The 25170-nt window shown below is 39.4% G+C and overlaps 2 protein-coding genes across 2 annotated transcripts in view; one reads left to right on the plus strand and one right to left on the minus strand.

Annotated features, from left to right (window-relative positions):
* Nucleotides 1-3792, minus strand: part of LOC134660153 (BCL2/adenovirus E1B 19 kDa protein-interacting protein 3) — a 52006-nt gene extending 48214 nt beyond the window's left edge. The window contains exon 1 of the mRNA XM_063515877.1: nt 3632-3792. Within this exon, the coding sequence (XP_063371947.1) occupies nt 3632-3671 (40 nt within the window). The 5' untranslated portion in view covers nt 3672-3792. The remainder of the gene's footprint in view (nt 1-3631) is intronic.
* Nucleotides 3793-4329: 537 nt separating this feature from the next.
* Nucleotides 4330-24299, plus strand: LOC134660334 (S-phase kinase-associated protein 2-like). The gene is made up of 13 exons (XM_063516084.1): nt 4330-4496; nt 4649-4718; nt 5306-5386; nt 5553-5718; nt 8877-9065; nt 11020-11158; nt 13900-14029; nt 14986-15160; nt 16422-16512; nt 19296-19420; nt 20297-20456; nt 22493-22612; nt 24200-24299. Exons 1-13 carry the CDS (start codon nt 4429-4431, stop codon nt 24264-24266), a joined length of 1581 nt encoding a protein of 526 aa, XP_063372154.1. The 5' UTR covers nt 4330-4428; the 3' UTR covers nt 24267-24299.
* The last annotated feature ends 871 nt before the right edge of the window (nt 24300-25170 follow it).

Here is a 25170-nt window from a genome sequence, read left to right on the forward strand (position 1 = left end):
CAGGGATGCCCAGCACCTACATTACCCTCTCGGCTTCAGTCTTAACCCACAGGAAAGGCGAGCCAATACGTGTGGAGACAGGTCGGCTGCAGGAATCTGCCGCTTATTTCAGGTTGGACCCTACTCGCGCCTTACGGAAACTCCGTTCCGGGTTTTATTTTGGAGTATCCTTCTCCTAGATGGATTGCAAACCGATGCTAAGAGGACCATCTCCCCTGTAACGAAATAGCTTCATGCTTCGTTTGTTCGATTTCCCATTTAAAACAATATCAATACATCAAGACCATCAAGTAAAATAGAGCGCGTCCCCACGGATGACTGCCGTACGAACGAATACCTTGCGTAATTAGGTTATTTATAAAAGGTCGACGCTCTCATGCCCTCTAAATACGAGTAGGATGGGATCTTGCGTTTATGTATATCCATCAGATATATAGGAGCGGCCAAGATGCTCAAAAATATCTTAACAACTTTTACGTCTTGATAATACAGGCTTTGTTCAGATATATGTGAACACATTGGCCGCTCTTATATCTGACGGCGACTGTACCTACTTGTAAAATGTTATAAACCGAATAAAAGTGACCAAGGCCTCCAGTGCCCAGGGCTGGAATCGAACCAGCGTCCTCTGCTATCAGCAGGTGCCACCTGGGTGCCAACCCTAAGGACGCTGGTTCGATTCCAGCCCTGCCCACTGAAAGTAGTAAGTTGAAAATGTTCAACTAACGTAGGTACCTACGCGTTAAAGTGCGTATAGCCATAGAGAAAAAAAATACATAAATTGCTCACTCCATACATCAGTTTTGGTACCAAAAAGACTATTATTTTCAGTGTCGACATCTAGCATCGAGTAGCGGAATTATCAGTACTGCTACTTGACAATAGATGTAGCAGTACCGATAATTCTGCTACTCGATGCTAGATGTCGACACTGAAAATAATAGTCTTTTTGGTACCAAAACTGATGTATGGAGTGAGCACTTTTGTCTTACTATATTTCTCTATGGTATAGCGTAACGAACCGATACTTATCGCTGACTGATAGCTTATCAGCGAGGTTACGTTACGAGTGCCAGGATTAACCGATAGTCGCAAACTGCAAAGTCGGAAATACTTTTACATGTACAGGGTCTAACATACCCTATACGGATAAAGAACTCTACAATATCTATTAGATACTTGGATACACTTAATGTCTAAGCAATACTCTCGGAATAATAATAAGTCAGCCTATATACATCCCACTGCTGGGCATAAGCCTCCTCTTATGCCCAGCAGTGGGATTGCGGCAATTATAACTTTTCCAGGTAAATTATACTCTATATTTTTTCTCTGAACATAAAAAAAACTAAAACAACTCGTAATTGTCTTATCAAAGCAATTAAGATAATGTATAAGCGTTTAAGCCAACGACATATTAATTGGGAAGGAACGACGGATGACATCGTAATTTCATTAGTGTAATGTTTAGACGTGGAATGTGCAGATTATTGACTTGACCTATTTCTATTCTACTTAAATTAATTACTTTGTATAGTTTGTATTTAACCTGGACTATGGAAATTTTGAACTAAGCTTTGTCTCCTAAGACTTAGATCAATACTATAAGCAATGATATATATAACTCCGTATAAGATAAATAAAGTCTAAGAAAAAAACGTGCCTCCGAATATCAAGAAAAAATTATGCTCAAAAAGATGGCGCCATACCTTTGGTACATAAATGCTACAGAATTTCAAATGGTATGAAAACAGTAGTCCACCAAAGTTTTTAGTTCCCCCACCATACATTTTACCCCCAACCCCCAACACACAGGGTAAAAAAAGAAGATAAAAGATTACACACTATTTACAGAGAACTACAATCTAATACATCCATACAATCAATTTTCAGATTAGGGCTCATTTAGATGATGCGCGAACTCGTATACGATTTTAGTTACATTGCGGCCCATTGAGGTTACATCAATTCAGCCCACCGATCAAAATGACGCAATGTAATGAAAGTCGCATGCGAGTTGTCGCACCGTCTAAATGAGCCCTTAGCCTCTTAAAGAAATTAATATGACTTACATTCATATGACCCCACAATCACATGAGATCCGGCAATCATACAAGAATAGCAGTCTCGATTGAGTAAATGCTCAAACGCTCCAAATATAGCTGGGTCTATGGACTCAAATTGGTTACAAATTGGCTGAATTGGTTGCAAGTGTTGCAACTGTAGCATGATTGTGGAGTGTCTTTTCAAAGCGGCATATTATTGTAGGGTTTGAAAAGAGAAATAATCCCATTTGTTATTTACGATATAAAGTGCGGAAAAGAGGAAATTCGAAACGAGTGGCGATAAATTAAAACACGACCGAAGGGAGTGTTTCAAAACGACACGAGTTGCGGATTACCTATTCGCACGCGTATCGTACAACGTTTTACAGTACATATGGCCCTTGAAACTTTTGACATACACACGAAAAGTGCTATTTTACGCACTAGTGAGGGAAATAGGGCCATATGTACTGTAAAGACTCTTCTGTTGGTGTTTTGAAATGGGAAGAGGTGTAGGATCCTTTTTAGCTTGTAGTTCCTTTTTAGCTTTTATTGAACTTGCAATGTTGCAAATGTGTTGCAATATATGTTGCTATGTACTTTCTGTTAGCCTACTTTAGCAATGCACTGTGCTGGGCAAAAGCCTTTAAATATCTTGGAGCCCTTGGAGGTAGGGGTAGGAAAACGGGAAACTATTACTAAGAATCCGCTGTCTGTCTGTCCGTCTGTCACCAGCCTGTAACTCATGATCCGAGACTAGCTATCTCGGTTGTTGACAGTTGAAATTTTCACAGATGATGTATTTCTGTGAACAACAAATACTAAAAACAAAATAAAATAAATATTTAAGTGGGGCTCCCATACGACAAACGTGATTTTTCGCCGTTTTTAGCGTAATGGTACGGAACCTTTCGTGCGCGAGTCCGACTCGGACTTGGCCTTTTTTTTTAATGAACAGTGGATGTATCAAGCAAGTAAGCAAGCTTTGTCCAAAAGTTGAGAAAGATTATATTGTTATCAACTGATATTACCAATGAATTTACATTGAACTCTGTGATGTGGTAATATTTCTCAGGAGACAGGTAAGCAGAATCTTTGTTTACAAACAAAAATTGTAAACAAAATGTCTACCGATCAATAGGTACAGGTACCAGGAAATCAGCATTCACCAAGAGGCATTTACTACAGAATAAAACACTACCAAATCAGGAAGCCCACACTTCTACTCGGTACAATGATATTTACGCATTCATTACATAGACGGTTAATATTCGAAGTAAACTTAATCACGTACGCAATCTCTAACATTAATTGCATGACGCAAACGTATTGCAATGACCCTTCTGCTATTTAAAAAGTTGATGCTTAATGACGCCATATTTGAGCGCTCCCATCGCTCAAGTAAACAAAGACAGCTGTTGCAAAATTGTACTAAATTAACTGCGTAATTGATCAAACAGGAGCCAAATCGCAATTAATTAGGCGTATAACGAGCTAACGAACCGCACAGTGTCGGAAATCTAAGTGTAAATAGAATAAATTTCGTCACAGCTCGGAGCATCATTGTTTATTTACGGTTAACTTACCGCTCAAATCTTCGATGGTATTCAGCTTCCGCGTCGCCATTTCAACGAAAAACGTGAACACTGCACTTGAAAATTCGTTTTAAGATATAGATAATCACTTCAATCAATGTTTCGCGAACTTTTTTGCGTATTTAAATACGACAATTACGACGAACCAGGCGTACGTGACCGTGCGCCTTTGTTTTCTGTTTTGACAGGATGGAGGTGCAAAACCAAAATATGGTGCGGCATTTTGGACCAATAGAAGCATTATTGGTGACGGCGGCACGCTGTGATTGGTCAACATATTGTAAACAACAATTAATGTTACCAGTAAAAAAAACATTCTCTTAATATTTAAAAATACAATAATTTTTAAATTCAAACAAATCTAAAAGGTATACATTTTTACCTAGTATTTTTACTTTTATGACCTTTACAAGTTTACACCCAAAATTGGGTTTTCAGGTCCTATGAAATCAGTACATTTATTTTATGCTCATGTCATTGACCTTCCAAAATGGCGGTTATTTCTCTATGCTAGTAAAAAATTGGAACAATGAATAGTTATTAGTAAAAAGAAACAATTTTGATAGCTTTTTATTAAAATGATTTCATTACTGTTATATTTAAAATTGTTTTTTATTTCGTAAAAAAAAAATTTTGATGGACCCATCCATGATGGACCCGTTTTTATATGGCAACATTAACTGATCCACTTGTCTATGTCTATTTTATTTTTCGCTGTGTGATGGTGATGTGATGTGCGATCATTGACTGCTAATTTTGCGTGAAATAATTTTAATTTTCATAACGTAATGAGCGTTAACAATTTCGACGATGTGCATCCTTTATCCAGCGGCTTGGACGAAGTGGATAGTCCTCGGTAAGCCGGCTGTTCCTCTCATAAACCCTTTAAAGTTCCACCTGTACCTCTGACAGCTGATTTTTCGGCGCTAAAAGTCAAAAGGCGCGAAACGTGTCATGAATTATTTTAGCTTATTAATCAAAATATACTGATGCTATGTGTATTTTTAGGAAACGTATGCGTATTGAAAGCCCAGCACGTAAAAGTTGGAGCTTAACGGACAGGAAAACTGATCAGGAGGTAAGTTTCCAACGCCCAAATTTTGACAAGTGCCGGTCAGTTCCCGCTTCCCGCTAATTTTTCTAGCCTCAATTTTAGATCCAGGTATATTTTCAGACTGTTATTCTAAATTACACTTTTCTTCAAGATTCAATCTTCATTTATAGCGAATTAATCATACATTTCATTTGTATTAAGATAACTAAATACTTAAAAAATGCATTTTGACGTCTTAATGTGCACCCATGCAGGCAAGAACCACAGAACTCTGAACTCCTGGTACATGTGGCATGAAATCATGATCCAGAAATATCTAATTTATTGGCACATATGGAAGCTTGTAAAATTACCTACATCATATAATTTATGTAACAAGAAACCATCATGTTTTATTCAAGACATGATTTACGTCTTCCTGATTTTGTTATCCTAAATTTAACCAGTGTAGCATGGTCACAATCTTTGTACAATATTAGGTATTACTTTTTACACATTTTCAGTGATGGTTTAATTTCTATACATTAGCATTTTAAATATACTATGTGTGTTTAGTTGCCTTTGTCATATCTTTTTAAATGATGTTTTATGTTTTTTTTTTAATTCATCAGGTGTTGCAAGAGATGGGAGTCAGTTTTCTAGATTCAGATGAAAATGAGCAGCCTTGTGAAACAGAAACATTGGGCAGTCCAGTAAGTTTCTATACTGATATTTCATGTTAGCCTAGTTGCTACTGTGGATCCAAAATCAAAATGCTTACGGATTTGTAAATCATTAAGTTGGCTGTCTTGCTTGTAGACTCACATTGTCTAGTGATGTCCGTACAGCTTTCTGACTTAAAAAAAATAATTGTTTCAGCTTAAACCCAACCTTAAACGCAAACATGACATAGAGAATGTAAACCCAAATGTGAACAGTATCACTTCACCGCGCTCCAAGTATAGCCCCCGGAGCCCCCGAGGCAAGATATGCAGCCCCAGCCCGGGGCCTTCTAAAGCTAAGAGCCCTAGGAGCTGTGAGAAATGTATGTATTAACCAGGGACGTTGCGAATATCCGCATCCGCAACCGCGGAACTTCCGCATTATTTTCAACATCCGCATCCGCATCCGCATAAAATCGATGCGGATTTAATGCGGATGCGGATGTGGAACAGGTCGGTACAGGAATGTCTTAGCATCGGCGTAAGTGCTAGACTGCTAGGTAATTTAGTCATTAACCAAAAAACCTATTAGAAATGAGCAGTCAAGCGTGAGTGGGACTTAATGTACGGAACCCTTGGAACGCGAGTCCGACTCGCAATTGGCCGGTTTTTTGAAATAAAAATTACTAAAATGTAATATTTGACGTTTTTTATGGTACTATCTTGACATCCGCATCTGCATCCGCATCCGCGGATGTGAGCCTTTAAAAATCCGCATCCGCGGATGTCAGAAAATCGGCATCCGCAACATCCCTGGTATTAACCTCTTAAAACTGTGTATAATAAATTGTATGTATATTCCAAATTTTATTGTGAACAAGGTTCACAATGACGTTCAAGTGTTAATTCCACACTTTTTATACCACATCGGTGGTAAACAAGCATACGGCCTGTTGGTAAACAGTCACCGTAGCCTATGGACGCCTGCAACTCCAGAGGTGTTACATGCATACTTTTCTTCTTTTTAGGGTTCCACCCAAAGGGTAAAAAACGGGACCCTGTTACTAAGACTTCGCTGTCCGCCCGTCCGTCCGTCTGTCACCAGGCTGTATCTCATGAACCGCGATGTCTAGACATCTGTAATTTTCACAAATGATGTATCTCTGTTGCCGCTATAACAACAAATACTAAAAATAAAATAAAATAAATATTTGAGGGGGGCTCCCATACAATAAACACGATTTTTTTGCTCTATTTTTTGTTGATGGTGCGGAACCCTCCGTGCGCGAGTCCGACTCGCACTTGGCCTGTTTTTTAGGGTTCCGTAGCCAAATGGCAAAAAACGGAACCCTTATAGATTCGTCATGTCTGTCTGTCTGTCTGTCCGTCTGTCCGTCTGTCTGTCCGTCCGTATGTCACAGCCACTTTTCTCCGAAACTATAAGAACTATACTGTTGAAACTTGGTAAGTAGATGTATTCTGTGAACCGCATTAAGATTTTCAGACAAAAATAGAAAAAAAACAATAAATTTTTGGGGTTCCCCATACTTCGAACTGAAACTCAAAATTTTTTTTTTCATCAAACCCAAACGTGTGGGGTATCTATGGATAGGTCTTCAAAAATGATATTGAGGTTTCTAATATCATTTTTTTCTAAACTGAATAGTTTGCGCGAGAGACACTTCCAAAGTGGTAAAATGTGTGTCCCCCCCCCCTGTAACTTCTAAAATAAGAGAATGATAAAACTAAAAAAAATATATGATGTACATTACCATGTAAACTTCCACCGAAAATTGGTTTGAACGAGATCTAGTAAGTAGTTTTTTTTTAATACGTCATAAATCGCTTAAATACGGAACCCTTCATGGGCGAGTCCGACTCGCACTTGGCCGCTTTTTCTTTATCTTTATCTTTTAGGCTCTGCTGTTTGTCTGTCTGTCAGAACAGTAAACAGCAAAAATATGTAGCCAGAGACAGTTACAATTTATTGGTAACTATTGTTTAGTTCGCAATGTTTTTAGATTGAATTGATGTTGAATTCCTATCAAAATTTTCATAAAATATATTAAAACTGATACTGATGATGATGCTGTAACACCAACCTACTTTACTTATTTGTTGACTGCCAATATTTCTGATGATTCTGTGTGCTAGTTGAAATTGAACTACATTTGATGTTTTTGATGATGTGTGTACATTCGGTTTTGCTGAATAATGATCTCATTTATTTGCTGATACCTTACACAAGAAAAACTAATTTTAACAATTTTATGTGCCCAATTTACTATACGCTATTTGTCATATATGCTAACATCTACGTAATTTACTTTTTAATCTTTCTATACATCTCGCTCACACTAATATACGAGGACGAGCGACCCGCCCAGGCTTCGCACGGGTTAACAAATTATACATAAACCTTCCTCTTGAATCACTATCTATTAAAAAAACCGGCCAAGTGCGAGTCGGACTCGCGCACGGAGGGTTCCGCACCATTAAAAAAAAATAGAGCAAAACAAGCAAAAAAACGGTCACCCATCCAAGTACTGACCCCGCCCGACGTTGCTTAACTTCGGTCAAAAATCACGTTTGTTGTATGGGAGCCCCACTTAAATCTTTATTTTATTCTGTTTTTAGTATTTGTTGTTATAGCGGCAACAGAAATACATCATCTGTGAAATTGAAATTTTCACAGATGATGTATTTCTGTCTAGCTATCACGGTTCGTGAGATACAGCCTGGTGACAGACGGACTGGAGTCTTAGTAATAGGGTCCCGTTTTTACCCTTTGGGTACGGAACCCTAAAAACCGCATCAGAATCCGTTGCGTAATTTTAAATATCTAAGCATAAGATTAAGTGGCTCCTGTGATGTTGCTTATGTCCATGGGCGACGATGACCGCTTCCCATCAGGCGGCTCGTCTGCTCGTTTGCTGACTATTACATAAAAAAAAGCATACATACAGACAGACAGACAGCGGGAAGCAACTTTGTTTTACACTATGTAGTGATAGTGATATGTAGTGCCGAGCGGGATGCATAGAAAGTAAGTTAACTTCTCGATAGTGTTTATGTCAGTGCCAAACTGGTGCTAGCCACACTGATGCCCTTGCAAATAAATATGTCTATCAACTGTGGATAAAAATAAAAGGAGGTTCAAAGACATTCAGTCCTAAAATTTTCTTTTTATTCTCTAACTTGCTATAAAAAAATACTTTAATATGAAACCAGAATTATTTGGTGCATGGGATATTGAAAAGTTCATATATCCTATATTATTATTTTGCCGACTGGTCTGGCCTAGTGGGTAGTGACCCTGCCTGTGAAGCCGTGTTCATGGGTTCGAATCCCGGTGAAGGCATTTATTTGTGTGATGAGCACAGATATTTGTTCCTGAGTCTTGGGTGTTTTCTATGTATTTATGTATTTGTATATTATATATATCGTTGACTGAGTACCCACAACACAAGCCTTCTTGAGTTTACTGTGGGACTTAGTCAATCTGTGTAAGAATGTCCTGTAATATTTATTTATATTTTAGCTAAACCCCTGCACCCAACGGACCTGGAATCCACACTGCTGCACGACTATGTGATCGAGGAAGAGACCCCGATGGGTCAGTCAGTGGCCGTGGCTCCGCGGTACCTGCCCGCGTCTCCGGGGCAGTCCCCGCTGTCCGTGTACACCGACACCAAGGACGGACAGGACAAGGATAAGGATGTCTGCCAGTGTAAGCATCAACATATATTTAGCAATTAGAGCAGGATGCAATAGTGCTATCTCTGCTAGTGTGATCGAGGAAGAGACCCCGATGGGCCAGTCAGTAGCCGTGGCTCCTCGGTACCTGCCCGTGTCTCCGGGGCAGTCCCCGCTGTCCGTGTACACCGACACCAAGGACGGACAGGACAAGGATAAGGATGTCTGCCAGTGTAAGCATCAACATATATTTAGCAATTAGAGCGCGATGCACTTTTTTCAAACAAGGCTTTTTATAGAAATAAAGATTTCATTCATTCAATTGGAAAAAAAAATTACATACCTGACTACCTTTACTGGTGAAGAATGCCTTAAGGCATTAAGTCCGCCATTTGTACCAGTACCTTCATATATTGTGTAATAAAGATTATGGAAAACAAACACAGCAGCCTATGGATGCTTGCAACTCAAGCAAAGCGCTTGCTACTAGGCCTACTTGAATAAACAATGTTTTTAATTGAGACCAGCGGTGTCACAAGTGCGTTGCCATTGTTAACGATACCAAGTTTTATAATTTAATCTGTCAACCTACAGCATGAGCCGCAAAAGTCCGTGGCGACTTTATCAATGAACTCATTCATAATTTCTCCATGCAATTTCGCAGCTCTCTGTAAAATCAGCTGCAAAGATAGCTGACCTACCTGCAAACAAATTTATATGTAGGAGGGTCAGTTATCTCTGCAGCTGACTGTACGAGTACATTATTCCATCAGTAAGCGGCTTACTGTAAGCCTAGCCTACCATTATAGAATAGAATAGAATAGAATTTCTTTATTTGCCAGAATACGTATGGTACAAGATGACAACAGTTTACATGTAAGTATCAGTATTCAGTCGAAGACACGACATGCAAATAATTGACAATTAATAATTTTAACATAAAATAAAAGCACAATATTGAAAAAACTTAGATACAAAAATAAAAACAGTGGGTAATTTTGTATTGTATCAAATTGAATAGGTATTAAATAAATAAAAATTTCAAATTAAATAGTAAAATCGATAATTAAAATATTATGTGAAATGGCAAATTACATAATGGTTGTCCTGTACATAATTTATTTAAAAGTCATTGGGAATATAAATTAATAGTAAGATGTCAAGAAATAAACATAATATCTGCTAATTAAAATATTATTCCATTTGATTTAACAATTTGTGCTCTAAAAATTCCCTTACACTATAAAAGCAATTTTCAGACAGCCATTCCTTTTCTAACTGTATTAATTAGAGAGGGGTGGATCTATCGCGCGGGCGATAACGTCTAGGTCTAGGCTGCTGTGCTAGGTCTACAGGAACACCACACTACACAGAAATTAGCTGGTTTTGTTGTACAGGGTGGCCAACTTAGAGGTATACAACTTTTTTTTGCCGCCATTTTATTTTGGCGGTAAATATGACAGTTATTGCATGAAAATTCGTTTGTGTAGATACGGCAAATTTATTATGGAGCGTTTTACGACGGAACAACGTGTTTTAATCATTAAAAACAATAGAAACATTAAAAATAACGTTTCCCGGTCGATTAATTTCGAGAAACGGTGACATTGACTGGCCCCCAAGATCGCCTGATTTAACAGCTCCTGACTTTTTTCTGTGGGGCTATCTAAAGGGACGTGTCTATGCTAATAGGCCAACGAACCTTCAGCAATTAAAACAAAATATTCGAAACACTGTCGCTGAGATAACGCCAGAAATGTGTGAAAAAGTGATGAAAAACGCGATGAAAAGGGTTCGCATCTGCCATGCTGCTGGTGGACATTTGTCTGACATTAATTTTCCATGTGTAATTGCTGACCCTACATATTATATTTAACAAGGAATACTTAATATTTTTTATGTTTTGTAGAATAAAATTTCAAAAATAAAGTGTATACCTCTTATTTGGCCACCCTGTACATCTTTTCAATTTTTTTATTTTATTTCAGCACCCATAGCCGAGCTGCAACTGGCGAATTACCAGACTGGCGTGGACTCTTTCTCAGTATTATCGGATGAGATGATGCTGAGCGTGTTCAGGTGGCTCCCGAAACGGACCCTGGCCCACTGCATGCTTGTCTGCAAAAGGTGAGGCCATAAAAAAAAACCGGCCAAGTGCGAGTCGGACTCGCGTTCCAAGGGTTCCGTACATTAAGTCCGACTCACGCTTGACTGCACATTTCTTATAGGTTTTCCTGTCATCTTTAGGTAAATAACTATTTTGTGTATTTTTTTCAAAATTTTAGACCCAGTAGTTTTGGAGATAATCTCTCATTTGATATGTAACACGATATAGTTTGAAATACTTTATTTTTTTAATTTTCTCATTTACCCCCCAAAAATGGCCTCCATATTTAAAATTCATTTATTTACGTTACACGTCCATCTTTGGGTCACAAACTTACATATGTGTGCCAAATTTCAACTTAATTGGTCCAGTAGTTTCGGAGAAAATAGGCTGTGACAGACGGACGGACAGACAGACACGCGAGTGATCCTATTAGGGTTCCGTTTTTTCCTTTTGAGGTACGGAACCCTAACAAGCAACAACGGTTGCACTCCGGGAGTGCCGATAGAAGTGAAAACTCGCCTCACTATGTTACCGACGCCCGGTAACACGATACATACTTTTAGCGGAGGTATTCTATTTATTTATTATATATTATTATCATTCTCGAAACAAGATCACACTATTTCATTGACTTATTTATTTACATACTGCCATGACAACGTCAAATTATTTGGACATAGGCAAAGAGTCTTGAAAAGGAGTCTGCAACATAAATGTCAAATAACATTAAGTTTTTCTTTATTGATTTAAGTGCCATCTAAATTATGAGTGGCCACCTTACGGGGCTCACGGTCACGTGATCGCCTTACGCCCCTTACGGTCACGTGATCGCCTTACGCTGTTTCGAGTTTATCATTTTTTCCCCACCACAAAAAGTGCCCAGCGCCGCTAAAGAAGTTTTCACTTCAAAAAGGTTTGTCACCAATTTACCATCAAATCCAGTATAAAACGAAGGTTAGCTGGTCATTGGCCACAGCATCTGTTGTAGATGTTTGTTGCGGCGCTTGTGGGTTTATGGGGTTCCGCAACGCCGTTGATGGCTATAGAGCAGGGATGTTGCGGATGCAGATTTTTTGACATCCGCGGATGCGGATGCGGATATTTAAAGGCTCACATCCGCGGATGCGGATGTCAAGATTAGGTACTTAAAAAACGTCAAATATTACATTTTAAAAAAAACGAAACGTTTAGTATTTGAGGAAGAATATAGGTGCGTTATATTTAATAAACAGTAACTTGGCCGACTTTTCTGGATCTAGACGATTTCGTTATAGGTAATGACGAAATTACCTAGCACTTACGCCGCCGCTAAGACGTTCCTGTACCGACTTCTTTGACATCCGCATCCGCATAAGCTCCGCATCGATTTTATGCGGATGCGGATGTTGAAAATAATGCGAAAGTTCCGCGGTTGCGGATGCGGATGTTCGCAACATCCCTGCTATAGAGTCCTATAACCGCGCGGCATTTCTTGCCACATCGATCGCACACAAAACGCGTGTCCGCTGGCTTAGATTTATCAGTAAGTACCTGTGGTAGGTACTTAGGTAATCTAGTAATCTGTAGACAATGCTGTTGGTCTCACACTTTATTATCCTTTGTAAGTACTCTATGTCTGTGTCTAACCCCTGTGTTACTGTTTTTTGTCCCAAATAAATTGAAAAAAAAAACCCTTAGGGATAAATTGGCCTTTGTTCCATTACTGTAATTTATTTTTCACACCACCTATTCGGAAAAGAGCTTTTTCTTCCCTGCTAGGAGGGATCAAAGACTTTTCCTCCCTGCTAGGAGGGATCAAAGTAACACTTTTCTGTTCCAGCACCCTATTTTTAATTTTTTTTGCACATAATCGTTTTAGCTTAAATAATCTGTTTAAGCATCAGATTGTGTCAACACTAAGATTTTTTTATTTTCCTCATAGTTGATGTGAAAAGCAATATGTGTCACACGGTATCAACATTATTTCGTCTTGGGCGTTAACACTTGAATCCCTCATTGCGCTCAGGATTCTACTTTAGAATCCCTCACTACATTCGGGATTCTATTGTAGAATCCATCGCTTCAATCAGGGTTCAATGTACGCCCTTGACGGAAATATATCATTTTGATCCCTTGTAACACAAACTACTATTAAATTTGTAAACCTGTGTTAATTACTATTAAGGTCATGGTGTGTATGATCAGCTTTAAATATTTTCGGCTTTACTACGGGAGTGCGATACCCGCTTGTGCGAAGTATTGTTAGTGCGACGTATGATTAGGCGATGTACGATTGTACGACATATCATTGAACTATTGTTCGTGCGAAACGTTATTAGGCGATGCACGACTATACGATGTGCCGTTTGAGCGAATCATCGTGTGTGCGAAATATAAATCAATAGGTAGGTTAGGTTCGTTAGGTAGCTTCAGATGCCCGAAGGGCAAAGCGCCCAGAAATAGGAGCCCCTAGTTCAGTTGTTAAGGAAATGTTTTTTGAGAAGAAACAGTGTAAGTACTGAGACCATGTTAAAAATAAATTACCCGTAGACCCACAAATACTGTCGTGCACTAGAAGTATTGTCGAGCCGTAATATGTCGCACAATTTAACTTCGATCAAAAATACTGCCGGACTATAGTTTGATCGAATAGTGATATGTCGCACAATATCACTTCGCAGAATTGCAGTGTCGTTAAAAAAATTATGTCGCACAATCGTGCATCGCACACTTGGGGTCGCACTTATGTAATAATCCCATATTTTCTGGTGTGGTCTAGGTGGCACCGTGTGGCGTGCGACGAGACGCTGTGGCAGAGACTGGACTTAGGCAACAAAACGCTCAATAAAAACGCCCTAGGAAGGATACTAGGACGTCTACCCGTGATAGTTCGCCTTGCGAGCTCAGAGGTAAGATATTGAATCATTCACAACGCTCAACGTTCAACAATTCCACTCGCGATCTTACAGACGTTTAACACTTGTTTTTATATACCAAACAATGACAATACTACTTAAAACATCCAACTGATCTGTAATTTTACTAATTTTATTGGGTGGATCAACTATTTCTTGTTGTTATTCTGTCCGGTCAGCCAAGATACAATAGTAGCATAGTTTGTTAGAAGATATTGTACACCACCTTCTGACACGCTCGGTAGACGACCTGCTATGGAAAGGGTTTATAAGTATCACATATGAGCGTGTTTGGTGAATTTAAATCCCTAAAAATCAGGTTTTAAAGAGTGACTCAGGAGAACGTAACCATGTCAATTCACCCTATTACAAAATAAAGTTATAAATTAAATATAGTGAATGCGCCATTTTATAAAAAAAAATGAGTGTCCGACCGAAGATTCGGTTTCGGTTTCGGCCAGTTTCGGCCAAAAATTCATGTTTCGGCCCTAGTTTCGGTTTCGGCCAAAAAACGGCCGAACCTTTCGGCCGGGCCGAAACTTACGAAATGGTACTTCGTACTATGAATAACTGAAACTTCACTATGTGACAACGGCCATAAGTTGAGGAACAAGTAGGACAACAATATTAATGTACTGATTTATTTATGTATACAGAAATTAATTGGTTTATTAGAAAACATAGTTCCCCTAACGAGGGCGTCACTGGACGGTCGGACGCAGTCTTAATAATAATATGTGTATAAAAGCGGTTTTATGTAATTTTTTCAACGATCTTAACAGGTCTACTAAAGTTTCGGTTTCGGTTTCGGCCGAAACTAGAGCTAAAGCCGAACCTTCGTTTTCGGTTTCGGCTAAAAAACATGTTTCGGTCGGACACAAAAAAATATGTATACCCAAGTTGGAAAATCAATACTATTTCACAGTTTGGATTATTTTTTTCGTTTTTAGATCTCAGAATGGCACCCCAGCTCCCCGGTCTCCCCGTCCCGCGTGCAGTACCTGGACCTCAGCATGAGCACCATCGACCCCCTCACCCTGGACTGTCTTCTAGAACGATGCGGGGGCGTCAAGAAACTCAGCCTAGAGAGTATCAAAGTGCAGGATAGCACCTGCCAACTTATCGGTAAGTTTCAATAGGGAATATTACGTGAAAATCTGCGTAGGTGGCGCCACTCCCACGATAAGGCACAATCTAAGGGTCTACCCCAAACGAGAGAGTCGAATTTTTGTGATCTATCCTATCACTCTTGTATATTCGAGCGATAAAGAGGCAGATAGCCGAGTTGCGATGTTTGCGTTTCCCGGTAGGCCCTTTGTAAACAAACCGCCTTGATGTGTCAATGTCATATTTGATTGTATGTATGTAAGTATGTATAAACTCTTTATTGTACAAAACACAAATCAAGTTGTCAATTGTCTGTGAAAACTTGTCAAAACACAGTCTGTATAAGTTACTCTGTGGTATACTTACTCCGCTATAGTTCGTTTTTTTTAGCATTAGAAAGAACTTGAAAGAAGGTAAGCGATTTTGACATGTCTTTTAATTGAAAAACACTTTTTAAAAATGAATAACTATTACTTATTAAAGCAGAAGACTATAAAAGATCGTATTAGATTCATAATTGTTACATATTTACCGTAACTTATTTTTAAAATGTGTTTTTCAATTAAAATCATCAAGATTGTTTACCAAATTTCTAATGCTAAAAAAAACGAAGTATAGTACTGCACTCTGGCGGCAAAACATTGCAGTAATACTCCCTATGCAAGGCTCAATTTCATTAGTCGATAACACGGTCGATATACAACGCGAAGGCGATAAAACGACCAATGAAACTCATATTGGCATGCGTTATACATCTCCCGCGCCCCGCATGCGGGGCCTATTGGCCACTGAAAACGATTCCCCGAATGCGGGCCCTGTGGCATGCGTTTTAAAAATCTCCCGTTCCCCGCAAGCGGCTCCTATCGACTGACCAATGAAAACAGTTCCCCGAATAAACTCTGCTTTGATATGATATTTCTATGATCTGATATTTATGGACAGTTGATATGAGAGAGAAGGGGAGGGGTATACATTCTGTTACAAATTTCATTCTCTACTCTCTCTGGCGACGCACTCTGTACCTACTGTCCCAGAATAAGTAATAGTATTATCATACAGAACAGGCACGCACCGCCCCGCCCCGACTCGCATTACCTCGCCCCGCGACATGAATCTGACGGACTTCTGGCGTGCTCTCAGTACAGCGACTTACCCACACATACACAATGACGCGTGTACAGACGTGCCGTGCACACATATAAACGCAAATGATTTTTGATGTATGGCGTGTCCGCCCTGTGCTACTGTATACAATAAATATTTGTATGTTTATTTTCAGGCAAATGTAGTAATTTAGAAACGTTGAATCTGACAATGGCGCAAGGGGTCACCGCCGAAGGACTGACCGCGATACTAGAAGGCTGTGTTAGGTAAGACATAATGCCATACATAGTCAATAGTCAAAATATACTTTATTCATGTAGGCCTAGCAACAAGCACTTGTGAATCGTAACATCTTACTTATAAATTACCTTAAGCTAATTATCAGAGCAATTTATTGATGTTATTATTCCATAATAATATTGGATTATTATACAAATCAAATTTAACACAAATTTAAGAATTTCACAAAAGGATCGTCAAACATGAAAAAAAAATTGTATAGTAAAGGAAAATAATATGAAACCTTCCATTCATATCATCATCTTCCTCGCGTTGTCCCGGCATTCTGCCGGCTCATGGGAGCCTGGTCCGCTTGGCAACTAATCCCGAGAATTGGCATAGGCACTAGTTTCTAAGCGACTGCCATCTGACCTTCCAACCTAGAGAGGAAACTAGGCCTTATTGGGATCAGTCCGGTTTCCTCACGATGTTTTCCTTCACCGAAAAGCGAGTGGTAAATATCAAATGATATTTCGTACATAGGTTTTGAAAAACTCATTGGTACGAGCCGGGGTTTGAACCCGCGACCTCCGGATTGCAAGTCGCACGCTCTTACCGCTAGGCCAGCGCTTCTTCCATTCATATAATCAAAATAATCTAATCACTACATAGTATAAAACAAAGTCACTTCCCGCTGTCTGTCTGTCTGCCTGTATGCTTAGATCTTTAAAACTACGCAACGGATTTTGATGTAGTTTTTTTTAATAGATAGAGTGACTCAACGTGAGAAGCCGGGGCGGGTCGCTAGTTAATAAATAAAAATAATGTAAGGTGAGATGGGGTCAGAGGCGGCCGGTAGCTATGTGTTATGGGTGTTCACTCACAATAAAAAACGAAAACTAAACCTACACATTCAATTAACCTTCGCAAAGTACCTAGATGTCGGTTTCCGTCCACCCGGTCATTGAACTCTCTCATAGATTTTCGGTATTACGAATATCTTGACGACCGATAGACACCAACTGCAGTTCATTTTACAAATGGATACAATGTTTTTATTTAAATTTTTTGGAAAGATGTGCTAAATTGTTAACACACCTATTTCGGTCCAAACAAACTCACCGCACTTCGCCCGCGCCCGAGCCAAACACAAAACATAATACGAGTATATACTTAAGTAACACGAAAAACAAAATAAGCTGCACACAACACAACCACGGTGTTTTTGCATATTGATCTGATTTAAAAATATATAAGTTTTTGTTTTTGACTAACATTGTTACGAACGTTCAAGGTCGTCCATAATTTAACTCGAGTCGATTTTGTGAACTTTTTCATATTCTCACGTTAAATTCATTAATTTTTAAACACTTCACAAGAAACAAATTATGTGCTTTCACTGTTTAAACTCTTGTTTCATTATTTATTATGAAAAAAAGCCAAAATTGCATTCCCGCCTTTAAAATTGACTAAGGTCTGTTTAGAAACAAGTGACAACAACATCAACATGGTGCGCGGGATGCGCGCGCAAGGTCAACCGGGCTCGGAGCGCCGCACCGATTTTGCCTGTTCCCTCATAGAAAATTATCTGTTTCACGCGCGCAGCTGTGTTGTAACTTCTCTTTCGCTCTTATTGAATTTCCTATTGATCGAATGTACTAAATCTTTTTCCATAGGAGCGCAATCAAAAGCGCTCCGCTTCGCGCGTTATACCTTTGATTTCTATGAAATTACGCCGAGTGGTGAGCTGTCTACAAACTTATAATGAATAAAGGTTATTATTTAATTGGTATTGAGTTTTTTACGATAGATCTTAAATAGTAATATATTAAATAGGTGGTATGATTTCATTTTGATTATTTATGGGAGTGCACCGCACAAGCGCTCCTTAAGGCGAGCCGCGCCCGGATGGGGTAAAACGAAATTGCGGCCGATTAATCCTAACCTATTTACCTATGTACCTATTTATTGTTATAATAACCGTGTTCGTGATTAGAGATTATAACACAGTTCTTGTTATAACTCGCTGTTGCCCGCGACTTCGTACCCGTGGATTAGTAAATTTTCCCCATACAAAGTTTGGACCCCCATTTCACCCCTTTAGGGGATGAATTTTGAAAAATCCTTTCTTAGTGCACCCCTAGACCTTATAAGGAACCTACTTGCCAAATTTGGACTTTCTAGTCCCAGTGGTTTGGGCTGTGCGTTGATTTAAGTCAGTCAGGTCTTTCACGTTTATATATATAGATAACTGTGTTATATGTATAATTTGTTATCTGCAATAAAGATTAATCGATTGATTGATTAATCAAAAGCACCTCTGAAAACATTAAGAGATTGATCGCACAAAAGTACTCACAGAAATCATACTTTTGACCGGTACTGTAGTATATTTAATTTATTTTGCCTGGGACTCACCACCAACCAATATTGCGATCCCATAAAGGACTTAAAATGTACTTATTCCCCCAGTGTTTGTCTTATGTCATCTCGAAATATGTACTATTTTATTGTGAACCGTAAATAAAAACAACGGGTTGCACTCTGGGAGTGCCGGCAGAAGTGAAAACTCAATGACATTGTAACAGTTTTTCGATCAAGTCACGTGTCCGTCTTATGAATTTTCAATCTGTCGGTCACGTGACTTGTCGCGAGTTTAACATTTTTTTCCCCACCTCAAAAAGTGCACAGCGCCGCTAAAGAAGTTTTCTCTTTAAAAAAAATACTTCCATCATTATACCAATAGCCGCATCTGATGTTCACGAGGCTTCAGTGTCACTTTATTTACAAGTCTGCACAAAAAGCTATATATTAATTTGTTATTTTCCAGTTTACAATCATTGAACATATCTTGGTGCAACCTGAGCGAAGCGGCGCTTACGGTGCTAGTGTCAAAACTGCCCCAAAAACTGCAACGGCTGAACTTAGGCGGCGCGAGGATTATGACAGATGACAGTAAGTATTACAGATCTAAAAAAATGTAAATAAAAAATATTTAGTATTCTTTTGATATTTTGACCCTGCAGACAGATAGAGTTAGACCAAGCTAAGTTGCCAGTGATTTAGATAAAGCCCTTTGTAAACAAACCGCCTTGATGCATCAATGTAATTTTTTATTGTCTGTGAAATCTTGGCAAAAAACAGTTTAAGGCACAGTATGTGTATGATACTCTATGGTTTACGATGGGCTAGTGCTGCACTCTGGCGGCAGAATATTGCAGTATACCCCCTATTGTTACATTCAATCTTAACTTCATTGATTGAACTATACTTTTCACCTCAGCAGCTCGAACAAGGGTACTTTGCTACTTAAAAACAGTGAGCAAAATCGCGTTTTGCTCACTGAGTGAGACAAAATGAGCAAAATGCGATTTTGCTTACTGTTTTTAAGTAGCAAAGTACCCTTGTTCGAGCTGCTGAGGTGAAAACTTAATTGTTGGTATATCTTAAGAAAAACATGAGTGAATAGGTAAGTGATGAAGAAGGAATACATTTTTCGGGTTCTCTAATATGTTCTCACTGCTGAGGTGAAAAGTTTTGTGAACTACACGAGATCTAAGTTATTTACATCTCGTGCGCTTTTGAGTCCCTTACTACGCTCAAGATTCTAAATTATAGTATAGAATCTTTCGCTTGCACGGGACTCAAAATAAGCACTCGAAGAAATATCAAACTTTGATCTCTTGTTGTACAAATAACTATTAACTTAAAATTACAAAATCACAAAAATATTAAACTAAACCAACAAGTTAACAACTAAGTAACTGAGTTAATGACTAAAATAAATAACTGTAATAGTGCAACCTCATTGATTGAATTATATTTTTCCAGTGGTTTCTACGCTATGCTCTCGGGGCTCCAGACTTCTTGAACTGGACTTATCCGACTGCTCTCGACTGGGGGCCAAGGCGGTGACCTCGGTAGCTCTGCTGCCTCGGTTAGAGCACCTCGCTCTGAGTCGGTGCTATCTGCTGCCTCCTCACGTGTTGACGTTAGTATACAATACACCATACACAACATGTATTAATCTAGTCACATCTTGAAAAAATCTTCAAGAATCAATTCTATGGATTCTATGTTCCGAAATAAATGATTTTTTTTTTATTAATCCGAATTTATCGGTTGCCGATTCGAAATCTTGACCAGAAGTGAGATACGCCAGGCGTGGCTCACTCCGCGATTTCGTCGCTTTGCTACAGGTAGCCAAAAGTACATCCGTTCCACACCAATTTTGGGGAAAGCCATAAGCCGCGCGTGGCGCTCTCGCCACCTAGCGGCCATATCTGTGCTGATCGTAACAGACGCGTTTTGTTAGAGAGTGAGTCTTTTGTACTTAGTACTATTATTTATTCTGTGGATACGCACGGCTTATACTTATGTATAAAAAAAAACAATTTTTTTTAGAGGTCCCGTTGTTTCACATAAAGTTTTACGTCATAATGTATTGTTTGCCATATTATCATTAGTCATAAAACTGAAACCGTTAACTATTCAGAGTTTTCGTAAGGTTATCCTATAATTATAGGTTAGTTTTATGGCAATCCTGAAAAGTGACGCGTTTCTGAACGAAATGAATTATGACTCACGAAAATGCGGGCAAACAATACATTATTACTTAAAATTTTTTGGGAAACAATGGAGACCCGATATTATAAGATAACGTTTGTGTGCTCTATACCAGGGATGTTGCGAATATCCGCATCCGCAACCGCGGAACTTCCGCATTATTTTCAACATCCGCATCCGCATAAAATCGATGCGGATTTAATGCGGATGCGGATGTGAAACAGGTCGGTACAGGAACGTCTTAGCATCGGCGTAAGTGCTAGACTACTAGGTAATTTAGTCATTAGCCAAAAAAAAGTATTAGAAATGAGCAGTCAAGCGTGAGTGGGACTTAATGTACGGAACCCTTGGAACGCGAGTCCGACTCGCACTTGGCCGGTTTTTTGAAATAAAAATTACTAAAATGTAATATTTGACGTTTTTTATGTACCTATCTTGACATCCGCATCCGCGGATGTCAAAAAATCGGCATCCCCAACATCCCTGCTCTATACAGCACAACGCACGATGTTTGTCCACCACAAACCTATAACTGTAAGGCCTGAGTGGACGCTCTTGTGCGGGGCGGGGCGTGCGGCGTGCATGTTAAACAAATGCGCACGTATAGGAGCGGCCTTAGTGCACGCTGCTCACATCACGCGTGAGCCCGCAGCCACGCTGCACGCGTCGCCGAGCGAGCGGCCACTCAGGCCTTACACTAAAAGCACAAAATAGATACAGTACAGAAGTCAATCACATGTATGTACTTCACTTTTCATACCTACGCTCGGCGATCGCTCTAGGGTTGTCAACTATGACTTATGCACAAAAAACTATCGTGGTAGTGGCACTCGTATCTAGTAGTGGCCGGGGCGGGGTGCTTACCTACCTACCTAACTGTTCTGTTAACGTTAAAACAAACCATCGAAATACAAGCAGACACCTACTTACTCTCTGAAACCACTGGTAGCTTAAAAAACGACAATTCACCTTTTATTGTTGAATTTAAACAACCGTCCATTGAACAGTTATAATAACATCTTTTTTGTTTCTCCATTATTGCACAAAAAAAGTTCACAGGCGCGTGTCTCAAGCGGTTGACACTCGCGCTCGCACTGGTCCTAACTGGTCCGAGATATCGTGTCCGTGAGCAGTGTCTATGTGTGCGTTGCTCGAGCCATAGAGAAAAAAATACATAGAGTGCTCACTCCATACATCAGTTCAGACTATTAATTTCAGTGTCTAGATCTAGCATCGAGTAGCGGAACTATCAGTACTGCTACATCTATTGTCAAGTAGCAGTACTGATAGTTCCGCTACTCGAAGCTAGATGCTAATAGTCTTCTTGGTACTAAAACTGATGTATGGAGTGAGCACTCTGTGTATTTTTTTCTCTATGCTCGAGCGCACTTTGTATGTAGATTGATTTCTGTACTGTATCTGTTTTGTGCTAAAAGGTTAAACAAGCATAACTTGTTACAGCAAGCTGAGCAACATGCCGTCCCTGCAGTACCTAGAGGTGTGGGGGATGTTGCAAACGGCTTCCCTAAACGCCCTGAGGGCCGCGCTGCCCGCTATACAAGTCAACCAGTTCATGTTCAGGTAACTGATACCATTTTATAGTTTGTAGCTTTCTAATAGACCCCGAAGGCTAATCCTATTGTCTATTGTTCAGTAAAACCGCTCGTGCCACGTGCCACAACCACCTGCATAAAAAATCGGTACTTCGGTTACTGAGTGCCGGCGAGTCGAACGCTACAGAACCAGTCTAAAATGTGCCATCGAGATGCGTAACAAAGGCGCGTTATCGGAGAGCGTATGCGGTTTTACTGAACAATAGACAATAGGATTAGCCTTCGGGGTCTATTAGAAAGCTACAAACTATACAAGCTTTTATTTAGTTTCACCTGTCCCGTTGTCTGTCTGTAATCAAATCTTGCAAGTTAAATTTGATCCGCTTCCCGGTTTCCGATGAAGCTGAAAATTTGCATACACGTGTAAGTCGGGGGACGATGCAATATTGTGGTACCATCGAGCTGATCTGATGATGGAGACAGGAGGTGGCCATAGGAACTCTGTGATGAAACAACGCAACCTAATTGTGTTTGGGGTTTTTAGAAATGTCTCCATGAGTATTAGCATAGAGAAAAAAATACATAGAGTGCTCACTCCATACATCAGTTCAGACTATTAATTTCAGTGTCTACATCTAGCATCGAGTAGCAGAACTGTCAGTACTGCTACTTGACAATAGATGTAGCACCGAACAGAAAGTCTTATCTCAACAGCATAAGACTTTCCGGTCGGTGCTACATCTATTGTCAAGTAGCAGTACTGATAGTTCCGCTACTCGATGCTAGATGCTAATAGTCTTTTTGGTACTAAAAGTGATGTATGGAGTGAGCACTCTATGTATTTTTTTCTCTATGGTATTAGTTGTCTGTGGAAAGAAAAGTACAGTCGGCGATAAAAGCTTGTACCAAAAATGAAATTTTTGTCAAAAACTTATTTTGGTTCCGTAGCCAAAATGGCAAGGAACCCTTATAGTTTTGTCATGTTCGTCTGTCTGTATGCCTGTATGTTACAACCATTTTACTACTATCTTTAGGGAGCTCTCCATACATGTAACTGAAAGTTTGATAAAAATATTACAAGTAAATTTAACATGTGGCACACCAACAGGTTTTCAATAATAACATTAAGGGCCACTTGCACCATTAATTAACTCGGGGTTAACCGATTAAACCTGGAGTTACCATGGTTACCAGTACAATTTGACACTGGGTTAGTGGTTAACAGCTTTACCCCGGGTTAGTGGGATGTGCAAGTGGCCCTGAGGTTGCTAAAAACGTTTTTTTGATTCAGTGAATACTTTTGGAAATAGTACCGCTCCGAAAGTCAAAAATATTGTGTAGTGTATGCAGTACCCATGTAATGTATTGTTTAAAGTTGAGGAGTGTCTTTTCAAAAGGGTTTATTTTTTTCTTAGCGGTACTTCTAGAGAGAACCTTGCTCAAGAAAACTTAAGGTCCAATTTAGAAATAGATTCCCAGAAAAAATAAACCCTTTTGAAAAGACACTCCTCAGTTAAAGTCACCATAGCCCCTAGTTAATAAATAAATAAATGGTAAAATTTATATTATTATATATTTAGTACTATATAATAACCTAAACTGTTTTGACCCACAGTGCGATAGCGCGGCCGACCGTCGGCGCTAGAAGAACATCTATTTGGGGCCTGCGGACCAGAGACTGACTTACATACACATTAATATATTTTATTATCCTCCTAAGGATCACGGCCATGCCTATAGTAATTATTCATTTCAATTAAATTTAACACATTCATTGCCACCCAGCCAAACAAGACATCCGCGCCAGGCCACAAACATTTCGTCATATAAAGCTGCAGTACCACGATCCCGACTATCGGGTCGTCCGGCCTGGGAACGAAATCATAAAATACCCGATAGTCGGGTTTTCGGCACTGAATCTGTTAAATCAGCAATAATTACTGCAATGTTCTGCCGCCAGAGTGCACCACTAGCACAAATTGTGGACCATAGAGCAGTGGTCGGCAACCTGCGGCCCGTGACCCTGTCACATGCGGCCCGCATGCGTAATATTGACAAACGGCAATGTCTGATAAAGTCATAAATATTAAAGTGCGGCCCGCGTCAACTTCGTTAACTACTATGTGGCCCTTGGCTGCTAAAAGGTTGCCGACCGCTGCCATAGAGTAACTTATAACATAAGTGCCTTAAACAGTTTCAGTGTAGTTTTTGACAAGTTTTCAAAGATAATGAAATATGACATTGATACACCAAGGCGCTATGTTTACAAAGGGCCTACCGGGAAACGCGAAAATTGTAAATTAGATATCTGCCTCTTTATCGCTCGAATATGCAAGAGTGATAGAGAGGTAGATAACGAAATTTCGATTTTAATGTTTCGCGGTAGGCCCTCAGATTGTGTTAGTGGCGCCCCCTACGCAGAGTTATGCGTAATATTCCCTATTGGAACACATTGGCATTGTTCTGTCATCAACCTTATTTCTTACACTATAGGTTCAAATTTCACTGGCATTATTGGACTTTTTTTCTTGTATGACTGGACCTTAGGAGGTTTAACTCTTCCATTTTTAGAATTATAAATTAATG

Source organism: Cydia amplana, chromosome 26 (genome assembly GCF_948474715.1).
Source record: "Cydia amplana chromosome 26, ilCydAmpl1.1, whole genome shotgun sequence".
NCBI classification, from domain to species: domain Eukaryota; kingdom Metazoa; phylum Arthropoda; class Insecta; order Lepidoptera; family Tortricidae; genus Cydia; species Cydia amplana.

Coding starts and splice junctions, on each gene's coding strand:
- LOC134660334 (XM_063516084.1), top strand. CDS start 4,429: ATGAGCGTTAACAATTTCGACGATGTGCATCCTTTATCCAGCGGCTTG. Junction 5,387..5,552: donor CAGAAACATTGGGCAGTCCA/GTAAGTTTCTAT, acceptor TAATTGTTTCAG/CTTAAACCCAACCTTAAACG. Junction 16,513..19,295: donor ATACTAGAAGGCTGTGTTAG/GTAAGACATAAT, acceptor GTTATTTTCCAG/TTTACAATCATTGAACATAT.